This window comes from Archocentrus centrarchus, chromosome 6 (genome assembly GCF_007364275.1).
Source record: "Archocentrus centrarchus isolate MPI-CPG fArcCen1 chromosome 6, fArcCen1, whole genome shotgun sequence".
Taxonomy (NCBI): domain Eukaryota; kingdom Metazoa; phylum Chordata; class Actinopteri; order Cichliformes; family Cichlidae; genus Archocentrus; species Archocentrus centrarchus.
In genome coordinates, this window is record NC_044351.1 from 26,541,053 (window position 1) to 26,555,391 (window position 14,339).

Below are 14,339 nucleotides of genomic sequence, written 5' to 3' on the forward strand. Positions count from 1 at the left end.
AAATATAAATACATAAATAGAGGTTGTATGTTTGTAAAGGCTTAAATAGTTTTCATCCCATAGTAAACATTTAAACAATTTGATAAAGTGTCAACTGATAAAGGTTGTGGACTTGACAAGGAAAAAATACTTTTTCAGTCATACATTTAACAAAAAATATCAGTGCATGTAAATATGTAGGTAGGAACAAACTACAGAAATAAGAATTAAAAAACACTTTGTGCTGTTTTGTGTCCACCAGTCAGGACCGTCATTGAATTTAAAATTATGGACTATCTTACTGCCTTTTTTAGTGTTTTAAAGACAGATGATCTCACATTGTTTTCAAGCATTGTTTGATATGATGCAGATGCCACGAGTTAACTGTAGAGCTTGTGACGAGCCTTTGGGTTCTAGGTCGTTTTTTTTGTTTTTGTTTTGTTTTGGGTTTTTTTGTCTGATTTTGCTGGTGCATTTATGCCTTTTGAAATTTACACTACTTGTAAATGATTATCATTTACAAGTAGTGTAAATGATTATAATTGCTGTCGAACGATTTACTTAAACCCCTTGCTATACTCAAAATCATCCATAATCTTTTCTCTGAAGGTGTGAAAAGCTCTTTAGGTCTTGACTTGATGACAACAACACACACTTCAGTAGAAGTTAACGCCACACCCCAGCTCTTATAGGTCTTAAAAAAGGACAGTTTCAAAGGAAGGTTTAGAAATTGGGTCTTAATCCAGAACTCCTGATTGATTTAAAGGTTTGGTACATATAGAGGTGCACTTACTTTTTCCATGTTACTGATTTTTATTAATTTGTACCCGATTTCTGTTCTGTGATTATCCTACTTCTCTCTATGCATGGTTTCAAGTGTTTACTTCTTTAAATATGCTTGGTATTTCCATGAGATTTACATTTTTTTTTTATATAATTGCATTTTAATAATATATTATAATCATTTGCCAGTGTTTTATTACCTTATACCTACCAGTACATTTGAGGATAGTTTTTTGGCAGTGCAATACCAAAGATGAATCATGTGAGGAGAGTGTGCATCCTGGCAGAGACTGAGTTATGGTTTCTGTCCTGTACCGAAAGATCATGCAAACAGACAGTAAGACTGATATAAGAAACAAGAGGAGACAAGAGCTAGGCAAGAAGACTAATGTAGTATGAGTTTTGTCAGTGAGGAAGTTACCATGCTATCTGTCTCTGCACGGCAGGCTGGCTTGTCAAGTGACTGGCTGAATGAATGAACATATAAAAGAATGAACGAGAGGTGATGTTTGTGTGACAAATGTGGCCATTTTCCACAGGCAACTCATCTATGAAAGAAAGAAAGAAAGAAAGAAAAAGAAAGAAAAGGCAGCCAACTCAGAATCAGACAAACTAATACTTTCTACACAAAATTGAAAATGGCCATCAACTCCATATTTCTATCTGATATATTTATTAGATGATGACTGTCCTAACAATCTTTCAGCAAAACCTGCCTGGAGCTTTGGTGTTGAAACTGTGTTTACCACACTCACACACTGTAATTTATTAGGTACACCTTTCATAAACAGTAAGTCCTCTGTAATACAGGTTGTACGGAAGGTTGATTGTTTGTATAAACTGTAGAAATATTAGTATAATTCGACCTCAGTAAACTACAGCCACAAAAATAATCATTAAGTAGAAACTATTGAAAGCTGACAAAATCATAAGTTATCTTATTCTTCCTGATATTCAGCATTTTCCACTAAGTCCCATTCATGGAACCAAATGGTGTCCTGAGGACTTGAGTCAATAAATTAAACAATTTTGCCCTCGGTAAATACAATTTCCAGTTTCCATCTATTCAAACTCTCACACTCACTCATTGAAACTCACTGTAATATACTTTTTTATATGTTTTATGATAACCACAGGTGGCAGAAATGAAATGAATGTTTAAATTACAGTGCAGAATGTTGCTAATGATGACATGAGAACAGTATATGACAGTTCAGAGCTCACATGCAACATTAAGTTTAGGCTGACACCAAAAATGAATGATGGTACTACGAGAGGACGTGGAGGAAAAGGAGGAAGAAGAAAAGCTCAAGAACAGGAATATTAATTTAAAATGAAATTTGATTGTGATGGACCATTTTCTTGTTTGAGGACAATTAGGAAAAGCAGACAAAATGTGAGAGCCAGTGATAATGTCTATTTGTGGCTGCACACACACACAATGGTTGAATGACTCTTTTGTTATCCCAACAGCAAGGAGCTCACATTGTTGACATTATCCTTAAAAACAATGCAGTTAAATACAGATATACAATACAAATAAAGAAATACAGACAATACCAAGAGTACCATTTTAGAGGGAATTAAAAAAGCCTGTGTCCTGAGCCCAGAAGGGCAAATGAGGCAAATGAAACTTAACATCAGAATCACACATGAAGGTAGGAGATAGTGGGTGAATCTTAGGAGTCTAGACTGGTGAGGGTGAATAAACAAATAGTTGGTAGAGAATTTGGATGAGGTTAAGATGTGGAGGACGAGGGCTGCGTGACAGCCAGACAAAACAGTAAATTTCAAGAAAAAAGGACTAGGGGGCAATTGAGTCTGACTGAACGTGTCCAGATGCTATTTGACGAGTGTAGTGTCATCAAAATTGGAGTGAGGTGAATCCGAAGTGATGAAGAAAAACATTGAGAATAGCTTGTGGCACCAAGAGAAATAAAGACAGAACATGAGAAATAGATATTCTTCACTCATGATTCACTGGATTATGTATTCTTTGCGGTATGCAGCATCTACACTGACGGTGGCACGGTTGTGCAGCGGTTAGCGGTGTTGTCTCACAGCAAGAAGGTTCTGGATTTTTCTAGGCTAATTGGTATGAATCTGAGAGTGTGTGATTGTCTGCGAGTCTGTCTGTTTTAGCCCTGTGAAGGACTGGTGACATGTCCAAGGAATACTCTCTCCATGACCCTAAATTGTATAAGCAGTTAAAATGGAAAATGGGTGGATATTAAATTGTGTTCCTTATTCGTAGATGATTTTTTTTTCTAGAGCCATATGCCATGATCATGGTTTTTCCTGTTTTGACCTTTGTCTAATGAATGCTTAGTAGTGTTTTTAATTTTACTAACTGTAAGATGTAAAAAAAAAAAAATAATATTAATGTTTGATTTCTGAGCACAGATAAACCTGTTTTGAGGAGATTGTTTATTTTGCCAGAAGAGTCTGCCAGCTGGTGATAATAAAACATTGAACAGCAGGGAGAATGGGGTGAATTATGGCCAGTGGCTTTCCATATAAATCAAAACTTCAGTAACAGTTTCACCCACAAGTCGACATTATAACCTCTCATGAAGACTTGATTTATTGATGTTGGACTGTTATATATTTAGATTTCTTTTTCATTACCCCTGCCACCCGAATTTATATGCACATATTGAAACAGGAGTGCTGGCAGTTATGTGGGGTGAACAATCAATGTAGGTCTGGTTCACGAGTTCACAGCATATAGAAAAGTGGAGGTCTGTGTCATTTCAATAGGTGCCAGTGAGGTTTATGCTTCACTTGGCTCCCTGAAGGAAAAATAATAGATTCAGAGACAGAGGTAAAAAGGGGAAACTTATGAGTTTAAATCTGTCTCTGTATTAGCTTCTATGCATTGGCACGATTGCAGAAGTAGTAGATTTGTCTGTGCTTTTTAAACCTCTTGAGTGTTACAGAAATCTTCTTGTAAATGGTGCCAGTGCAATTTGGCCTTTTGTTTGAATCCTAAAGAATAAAAATGTGCTTGTGCACAGTGTACATACAGACAAAAGAAAGGCAGGAAAAAAAATGTGATATAAATTAATGTATAGTGATGAAAAACTAAGCGTAGAAATCATGCCAGACCAGAAGAGGCAGATTAAATCTAAAAGCATCTAAGTCATCTGGCTGAATCTTGCTGAACATCCACGCTCTGGAACCTACATGCAAAAACAACTAAACCTGGGGAAAATACGTGACTTTGAAAGTCTCTTAATATAACCTAAAGTCATACTGACACAAAAGGTAAACAAATACAACAAAGAAATTAAATTTTAAATTCTGAAAATTACAGTACTAGCAACCAAACTTGTTGATATTGTTCTTATTTATGTTGTAATGTTTTTTTAATTAACAGAGGGGGTAAAAATGAGCCAGAGCCAGAGCAGCCTGTACCCAGGAAGGTGACCATCCGCAGCCTGCCCTCTGCAGAAGACATCGACCCAGATGTACTGGACAGCATGCACTCTTTGGGCTGCTTCAGAGACAAAAACAAATTACTGAAAGACCTGCTCTCAGATGAGTGAGTAAATGGTTGTACAACAGGCAGTACTAGGAAGGAGTGGGGAAAAAAGCAGATGAGGATTTTCGATAAAAGAAGAGAGGATTGCAATGAAAGGATGGGTGTGTTGTGTCAGTGTGCACGCTCAGCCTTGGTTTTCCCCAGCTCCTATAAAATCCTGTGAGGCTGTCACTTTAGATGTCACAAGCCATAGATCACTTAATTGCTGTCACACAGCACTTACACCTTTCGCCACCGGATACATTCCCTTTAAACTGATTCTGGTTTCCACTGTGAACATGCTCATGGGTCAAATTGTTGATGTTCTGCTCTCTCGGTTGTATTTGTCTCTCTGTGTGAGTGTGTGTGTGTGCTGCCAACATCTGCCCTTGATTCTTTCATACAGGTGTTTGTTATTAATATAAGTGTGCAGATGTTGCAGGGTTTTTTTGTTTCTTGTTCTTCCTTCCTCCTACCACTATTTTACATTTGCCCAGCTTCTCCACTTTTATGCTAAGCAAGCATTACTCTATCAGTGTGCCCTCTACCCATCTCTTCCATTTGCTTCCTTTCTCCTGGGAGAATCTCATAATAGTGCTGGACTGGAGGAAAATCTGTGGTCTCTATCTCCCTTCCCCTGGTTTATTTTAGCTGAAGTTGCAGGTCCTTGTCTCTTTGCCTCCTACTGCTTTCCAATCTGTCTTTATTATAGAGGGCCAGTCCCTGGGAATTTTGCATAGAGAATATTGGCCTAGAGGCTAAAGATATTACGCTTCCTGATTTACTGAGAAAGAAAAGGTTGAACTCATAATGTTTTGAGACTTTCATAAACTTACCAGTCGACTCTGCATATAGAGATGTGCCGTATCTTAAAAAATGCATGCATATTATTATAAGACGGCTTAATGATCTGTAAAACTAAACTTTTGTTTTAATGATGAAAGATATTTATTGGTGCTTCACAAAGAATCTAAAAAGATTATAGGACATTAATCATAGTGAGGGATTTTGCAGTTTCATATGGTATGAACTTTTTTTTTCTACACACCCTAGGTATCTAATTATATGCATGGTTGTGTAGGAATTAATTATTTTTTACTTTTCCTGATGTCTCAGTGGTGTTTTTATTGCCACCTTTTTTTTGCAGTGACAACCAAGAGAAGATGATCTACTTCTTGTTATTGGACCGGAAGGAGAGGTACCCTAGTCAGGAGGACCAAAATCTTCCCCCTCGCAATGAGATTGGTGAGGCCAATCATTGATAAAGAGTTTAACATTAGAAAATGATATTCTTTTAGTAAAGGACCACTAAGAAAAATAAATCACAATATGACACACAGCACGTATGAACATTACCACCATGTAAGACTTGTCTGTTTTTTAATGACTTTTTAACTAGTCATGGAGTTGACTGCTGTTTACACAAACAAAACCATGCAATTTGCACAATACTAAGCATTACAAAAAGGTAACTCATGAATGCTCCCAGTGTCTGAACGATTCTGCAGTGTTTTCCTCTGTTAGGAAGAAATTGGATCAGCTCCAGTAGCGGTGGATTGACTCTGCAGTAGAAAAAGCGTTCTGTTTATTGAAAATAAATAAGCTTTTCAATGAAATGTAGTAGCAGAAATAGATGGTGTCAATAGGGCAGAGAACTTTTTTTTCTTTTTAAAAAACTGTCACCCCCAACTGCTTTGGCTCAGATATTAACTCTTCAAAAAAAAGATATTCTATCATCCGCACACCACAACCAAGCACAGATTTCCACCCACAGAAGTCTGAGTGGAGATGGAGATTCTCTACTTAGACGTCTGCCAGGGTTATTTTCTGACAAGATCACTGAAAGAGGAGTATTACGTGTGTGTGTGTGTGTGTGTGTGTGTGTGAGAGTAACTGCTGTGAGATACCGACATCTTGATGAATAGACTCCCTCTTCACTGAATGTGATACAGTCAATACTATGGCCATTAGTTCAAGGTCTGGGAGGAAACCATTACTTATTCACCATTAGTTAAAATGCCAGTGTGATCAGCCCTAAACATCACTCAAACACTCACACATACACAAAACTGATCAGCACATAGATATATACACGCAATAACTCGGACATGTGCGGACACATGTGCTTTGTGTTTATTCCAAATCAGCATTTTTTGCTGTTGCACACAGATCCTCCAAGGAAACGAGTGGATTCTCCCATGTTGAATCGTCACGGCAAGAGGAGACCAGAGAGGAAGTCCATGGAGGTCCTCAGTGTCACAGATGGAGGTTCGCCTGTACCGGCCAGGAGGGCCATTGATATGACACAGCACGGTCAAAGGTACGTGTAGAAGTGAAACAAAAAACTTATATTTTTAAATGAACCAATAAAGACAGACCTAGTTCTGTGTTTGTGTGTGGGGAGGATCTAGCAGCCCTGTGGTGTTTTAGCTGGTCTGGCAGTGAGTCTGGATCCAGGCTACATTGTAGACAAACATAAACAGAGACTGACTCTCTGCTCACTTTATCTCCTGTCTCACTGTAGTAAATCAGTTTACAGTAAAAGCTTGGATATTCCTGATGCCCGTACAAAATGCAGCAAAGAAGAAAGGTACTCATTTGCCACTCACCCTTCATGCTTTTACCTTCTCCCACTCTGTCTCACTTTATTTAAGCATACGTCTATGGCAACGGAAAGATGCAGCATGGCTTTATGCCAAATCAAATCTTTGTTTTTAAATGGTGCTGCCATATATAGCATGTTGTGGTGGCTCCACGAGTCTGTTTTAATAGCAGTTCAGTCAGGACTACTGTAGTCAGAAGAAAATTATTTTTCACCCACAGTAATATACACTGTTCAAAAAAAAATTAAAGGAACACTTTGAAAACACATCAGATCCCAATGGGAAAAAGAATCATGCTGATATCTACACGGACTGGTAATGTGTTAGGAATGAAAAGATGCCACATCTTTTGATGGAAATGAAAATTATCAACCTACAGAGGGCTGACTTCAAAGACACCTCGAAAATCAAAGTGAAAAAATGATGTGTCAGGCTTGTCCCTTTTTACAGAAATTTCAGTGCAGCAACTTAAAATGAAACTCAGTAGTTTGCATGCCCCCCACATGCTTGTATGCATGCCTGGCAATGTTGGGCCATGCTCTTAATGAGATGATGAATGGTGTCCCGGAAGACCTCCTTCCAAATGTGGACCGGGGCATCACTGAGCGCCCGGACAGTCTGAGTTGCAGCGTGGTGGCGTTGGAGGGACCAAAACACAATGTCCCAGAGGTATCAGTTCCTTCATTCTCCAGGAACTGCTTCCATAGTCTCACCACATGAGGCTGGGCATTGTCGTGCACCAGGAGGAACCCAGTACCCACTGTACCAATGTAGGGTCTGATAGTGGGTCCAAGGATTTCATCCCGATACCAAATGTCAGTCAGGGTATCATTGCCTATCCTGTAGAGGTCTTTGCATCCCTCTGTAGGGTCCAGGTATTGCCTCATGCTCCAGTAGTGACACTGACCTTGGCCAACTAGTGAAAAAAACATTCAGAAAAGATGAGGAGGGAAAAAAATGTCAGTGGCCTCCACCTGTAAAATCATTCCTGTTTTGGGGGTCGTCTCCTTGTTGCCCCTCTGGTCCATCTGTTTCTAATTTCATTAACACCAAAGTAGCTGAAAGTGATTAACAACCCCCTCTGCTAGTTAACTGACCACCTCAATATCCCAGGGGTTTAATTGACTTGATGCTATACTATGATTAAAAGGCCTTCAGATGAGCTTAATAACAGAGCTTCATGGAATAGGTTTCCATGGCCAAGCAGCTGCATCCAAGCTTTGCATCACCAAGTGCAATGCGAAGTGTCGATCCAGTGGTGTAAAGCACGCCACCACTGGATTTTAGAGCAGTGGAGAAGTGTGCTCTGGAGTGATGACTCACGCTTCTCCATCTGGCAATCTGATGGATGAGTCTGGGTTTGGTCTGACTGCATTGTGCCAAGTGTAAAGTTTGGTGGAGGCGGGGGATTATGGTGTGGGGTTGTTTTTCAGGAGTTGGGCTCGGCGCCTTAGTTCCAGTGAAAGGAACTCTTTAAGTTCCAGTACACCAAGACATTTTGGACAATTTCATGCTCCCAACTTTGTGGGAACAGTTTGGGGATGGCCCCTTCCTGTTCCAACATGACTGCACACCAGTGCACAAAGCAAGGTCCATAAAGACATGGATAAGGGAGTTTGGTGTGGAAGAACTTGACTGGACTGCACAGATTCATCTTTGGGATGAATCAGAGTGGAGACTGCGAGCCAGGCCTTCTTGTACAACATCAGTGCCTGGCATCATAAATGCGCTTGTGGAAGAATGATCAAAAATTTGGTCACTCACAGCATGAAAAGGAAGGGCTGGGTTGGAGCTGCTTTATCCTGTCTACAGTAGCTTACATAGCACACCCTATATAAGTTTTGCTAATTGCATGTGTAGAAAGGTGAACTGAGCTATCAGCTGATGCCAACTGGCATTCACATCAGCTGAACTGGAACTGGCTGAACTTGACTTTGCAGCCAGTAATGCTAATGCTTTTTCTCCTCAAGTTTGACTTAACTCTTTTAATTAACTTTCATCTCACATCAGGGAAGACTGCATTTGCAATTCGGAGCCTAAATATCTCTGCCCCCACCCCTTTATTCTGCTGTTAGCTCAATTATCTCTTCGTTTCATAATCTGAATGCATTGAAAATCAGTTCTCCTATTCTGTGTCCCACTTTCTCTAGTTGCAGAACAATTTTCCATTTCTTTATTTTAGAAATGCTCAACTCAAGCCAGAACCACACCCCCACAAGGCACAGTGGACTGATTTAAAATCCTTCTCTTCATCCTATTTGAACAACCAATATATCGCCACAGCACACATTTGTGCTCAGAGGCAGTGACACTTGTGACAGCGGGGAAGATTGAATCTGAGGGGATGATAACCTGATCTGCCTAATGATAGTCAGATTGGCACAGTGCTGGAAAAAGCTTTTAGAGATATATAGCATAAATGCAGAAGTAGGGAGTGCATTTATTATATAGAATAAAAAATGTAGTCCTAAAGTTATATATTCTCCCAAATGTCAGGTGCATTAATAACTTTTCTCCATAGTGCTTTGCCAACATCAAAATATCAAGAATTTGATTCCCACCATTTCGCCAAGGGAAGTCACTTCAGAAGTTTGGAATCCATTTCAAGAGCTCCCACCTCTAAACATGTGTGCTTTTGTTCTTTCTGTCTGCTGGTGCCTCCAAATTCCAGTTTAAGATTCATCTTCTTGTGTTTCTTCACTTCTGCTGTGCCTCTTCATCCCTTCAGGCAATCCATGTCTTATCTCTTCTTTATTTAAAGGTTGTCTTAGTTTAGTAGCTGCCTTTTTCTGCCCTTCACTCTGACTCATCTCATTTCAGTCATACCTACAATCCTGGAAAAAGGTCAGTTTTCCATGACTTTATAAACCATTAATAATATCTTGCTAACATTAATTCATTTATGATTCACATCTGAATGGTGCCAATTACAAAGGGCTCTAAAAATAACATTTAATCCTTATTTAAAAGAGGAACGCTGTTAAGGTAAATCTGAATGAGAGGATACATCTAGAATATGAAATAGGTTTGTATCTGAATCTTACATATATCAGCGGCTCCAGTCAACAAAAACAGCTCTGCTGCATCTTTCTTCAATACTGCTTTAGATCAGTTTGTTTGCTCTTTTTCCTATACCCAAATTTCTTCCAGGGCACTGTGCCACTCTTTTATATTGCCACTGTCTCTCTCTTTCCTGTGGGTCCCTTGTGTGCTGCTGACCTTCAATCCTAAACACCCCCCTCTGTTATTATGGAATTGCTATGCTAATAAGGGCATGCTGCTAGTTTTTCTCTGTCTGCCTTCCTATCAGCTGTGGTGGATTGTAGGTATACCACAGGCCCTCTGCCTCCAAATCAAATCAAATCTCTTTCTCCTGCTATACATGTCTTTCCCCCCTACTGCATCCATAACTATCTATCTGATCAGTAGGGGGAAAAGAAGTTAGCAACAAAGTCTGTGTGAATCTTGATTTTGGTGTGTGTGTGTGTTTTAAAAACTTTTCTGGCTTTTATCATGTCCTTGTGCACACCGTGTTTGATCATGTGCTCGCTAGTGTGTCTTTGTGTGTGCGTCTGTGTGCGCGTAGACGATGGTGCTGGGGAAGCGCATACGTAGTAGAATAACGTCCAAAGATTTGAGTGACTTTGTCTGAACCCAACCTTATCTTTCCTCAACAGCAAACTTTTGTCGACAGCGCAGAAGATTCATAAAACTTCAGATCAGAGGGTCTCAGAGAGCGGACTGACTTTGAAACATGTGTTTTGACAGGATACATTTCCACCAGCGTAAATAGTGAAAGAGAGGGGAAAACAGTTTGATCTGAAATTACATAACAAAAATGTCTGAATTCCCATCCTTTATCTGGCACTTTGAAATATATCACATAGTTACAGTCAGAGTATCTGCCCTCACTGTATTTTCATACAGATGATTGTTGATTTGACTGCTCCTGTGAAGTATGGATAATTAGGCTTGAATAAATGCTGCTGTAGCTATGTTATACAGTAATACATATGGAGACATTCTCATGTGAATGCCCGTTTCAATCTTTATATGCAAAAATGTCACTTAAAAAGGCATTTAAAGCTTAACTCAAAGCATAAGAAATCCCACTGATTTAATTTTAAATCTTAACAACACGCCAGGAGAAATGAAGGGAGGTTAATGATATGTAAATGAAATATGGAAAAGTGCTGCAGTGAGGAGAAGAGAATATCAATTGAATTCTTCTTTTTTTTTTTTAAACAGATTTGCTCTAGTTGCTGCATGCAGTTTGAATGTGGAGTAGTCAGAGCAGTCATAAGAAGTCAGGCTCTCCTGCTAATTATTGACATTAATTTATTAATTAATTTACAGTAAGCCCAAATAAAACAGCTTTAACAGTGATCTCTACCACATAAACTGCAGGGGCCTTGCTATATTTAGAAATTTGAGGAGCTGAGCTGTAAATATTAATGCACTGAGTCTGCAGGGAGTTGTTGGGGTTCAAAGAAGGAAATTATTTTAAACAGTATATGGATTTATATGAATACCTATTCTATGTAAGGGAAGTCCATTGGTAAGAAGAAGCCAATATAGAGGTGCTAGAAAGGGAAAATGTATCACAGTAGCATTGTGCTTTGGCAGTGTTGTTCATTTTCTGTTTGGCTCCTGGCACTGTTCATATTTTGTTTTATTTCAGTCCATACCTTCAACCCAGAATCTGTTGCTCTTGTTCCAGCCCCCCTACAGCCAGACATTAGTCCCCCCAGGCACTTTGGATGGGTCTCTGACGACTGGTGGTCATGTGCTGAGGACATAGGGCTTGTTTCAAAATAGGCTTATGGGAATTAAAGACTAATAGATAAGAGAATGACTGTAATAGGTATCAAAATTGCAAAAAAAATAAAAAATTCTAGTACAGTACATGTGCTGCGTTACTGTCCACCAACCACAGCAAGAATTTCCAGAAACAGTGTCTGTCTTAAACACTGCATGCATGAACATGCTTACATGACCATAAATGCCACAATCTTCAACTTTCCACCTCTTCCAGGAAAGCATAACATTAGTTATGACTCTAACTCTTGATGTACGAGTCCAAATGATGACGTGACAGTCACCATGGGCTTTAACTTGGATGATGCCATCGGCTTCCTACACTCAAGACAAATTCATGTGACTGAACTTAGTCAGCTTGGGAGTGGGAGTGGTAGGTTCAACATCAGGCTGCCCAGTATTCTTAGCCTGATAAGAAGTATCACCCCAATAGAGGACTTTGCTCTCAGACTGCTGGCTTACATGTGGTTCAGAGGATACTTAAGAGTAGAATGGGAGGCAGAGCCTTCAGCTTTCAGGGCCCTCTTCTGTGGAACCAGCTCCCAATTTGGATTTGGGAGACAGACTCCCTCTTTATTTTTAAGATTAGGCTTAAAACTTTACTTTTTGATAAAGCTTATAGTTAGGGCTGGATCAGGTGACCCTGGACCATTCCTTGGTTATGCTGCAATAGGCCTAGGCTGCTGGGGGTTCCCATGATTCACTGAGTGTTTCTTTTCATTCACCTCTTTTTACTCTGTTTATACCCTACTCTGCATTTAATCACTAGTTATTATTAATCTCTGGCTCTCTTCTTTTGTCCTGTCTCTCTCCCCTCAGCCCCAACCGGTCGCGACAGATGACTGCCCCTACCAGATCCTGGGTCTGCTGGAGGTTTCTTCCTGTTAAAAGGGAGTTTTTCCTTCGCACTGTCGCCAAGTGCTTGCTCATAGGGTGTCGTTTTGACTGTTGGGTTTTCTCTGTAATTATTGTAGGGTCTTTACCTTACAATATAATGCACCTTGAGGCGACTGTTGTGTTGTGATTTGACGCTATATAAATAAAATTGAATTGAATTGAAAATTGAATAAGAAAGTAACCTATCGGGGGAGCAGTCTTGGCAATGATGAGGTTTGTGTAGTAGCAGGATAAAGCTAGAATAAAACAAGCTGATCTAAATGAAATTCACCTGATAACATCCAGAGTATACATGTGACGGCAAAAAGGGGAAAGCAATCAGAAACCAACTGACTGCAAATAAGACCTAAGGGCAACACTAACAACATTAAAAATTATTTTAAAAACTTATTATAACACCAACCAACTCAAAGTGTTTATTAAGATTTGTGACAGCATTGCCTTTACATGTGCAGTACATAATCAGAATATTCCAAAAATGAAACCAGGATACTGTATATGCAAGTAAACAGAGTCAGCACAGAGAGTGGCTAGGCAGCTCCAACTTTGTCTCTAGCGCAGGTTTAATAATGTGGCTTTGTGGTTCCTCTGATACATGATAAATGAGTCCTTCCTTGGGTATGCTGTTCACTATAAATAAAGCACTGAACAACAACATTTTATCTTCTCTCTGAAGCAAGGGTGAGCCTCTGACAGCCTATTACTGTACAGCATAACCATCTGCAACATTAGCTTTATAGGCCTGCTGGTCCAACACTAACAGATGCAGAGTGCCTCTAACAATATGCTCATAATGGCCGGAGGACGTTGTTCTTTGGCCATGTTTAAATGAAGTTCAGTTGGCTACATGTGCACAAGTGTTGCAGTGAGCAACTGTGGCCATGCCTCAGTGGATTGTAGGACTTAAATGTAAATGATACCAACTGTCTGGTCAGTTGCTTCATGAAACAGGAAATACTTGCCAATGTGGTCTCGGCATCGCCTACTCGTGTGTAAAAGGATGTGTGTAATAAATAAATTTGTAGAAGGGGCTGTGGTAAACTTAGAAAAATAACTTGCCAGTGGGCGTTTCTAAATTTCCCTCAGCTTCTTGATAGCTTTAATTGTTGCTTATTCTGTTCTGGTTACTCTCAGGACTAAGATTACTGTTGTAGCAGTTGCTATGACAGTATTATCATTTTTAAGTCTGATAGCAGCCCTGGCAACCTGTCCGGGCAGTGCCCTGCCACTTGCCATGTGACAGCTGGGTTGGGCTCCAGCCCCCTGTGACCCTGAAGAGGATAAGAGGAAGAAAATGAATGGATGGCAGTCTGATAGCCATACTAATTTTTAGTCTTTGCCTCCTTCTATGGATGCCCGTGTGGTCTTGCGGGAATGCTTCCAGCATCAGAAGTGCACATTTGTCCCTGTAACACCACACACTCTATTTATCCATCAATCCCTCCCTTTTTCCTCTGTCACTTGTGAATTCTTTTATTCTCTTCTCAAGTTTGTTCATGAGGTCTTCTTTAACCTGGCACTTTAAAATCAAGAGTAGTCACTGCTTTTTATCTCTAACTCTATTCAAGTAGAGACAGAAGAGCTATAGCTACATCCATACATTCAGAAATGCATCCATGCCAGCATGAAGAGAAAGCCAGGGAGAGGAAAGAGGGGTATTATTAGACTGAATGACAAAAAGGAACAGTGTTGTGACAGTGAGCAGCTGGTGTTTCCAAGTGTTGACAGGCATTGTT

The 14,339-nt window shown here is 39.7% G+C and overlaps 1 protein-coding gene across 2 annotated transcripts in view; it reads left to right on the forward strand.

The window, feature by feature from the left end:
- The window catches only part of brsk2a (BR serine/threonine kinase 2a), a 192,579-nt gene that overhangs the window by 165,958 nt on the left and 12,282 nt on the right, over positions 1–14,339 (forward strand). For both annotated transcript variants that reach the window (XM_030731717.1, XM_030731718.1), the window contains 3 exons: positions 4,142–4,306; positions 5,433–5,530; positions 6,455–6,605. In XM_030731717.1, coding sequence (XP_030587577.1) covers positions 4,142–4,306; positions 5,433–5,530; positions 6,455–6,605 — 414 coding nt within the window. The remainder of the gene's footprint in view (positions 1–4,141; positions 4,307–5,432; positions 5,531–6,454; positions 6,606–14,339) is intronic.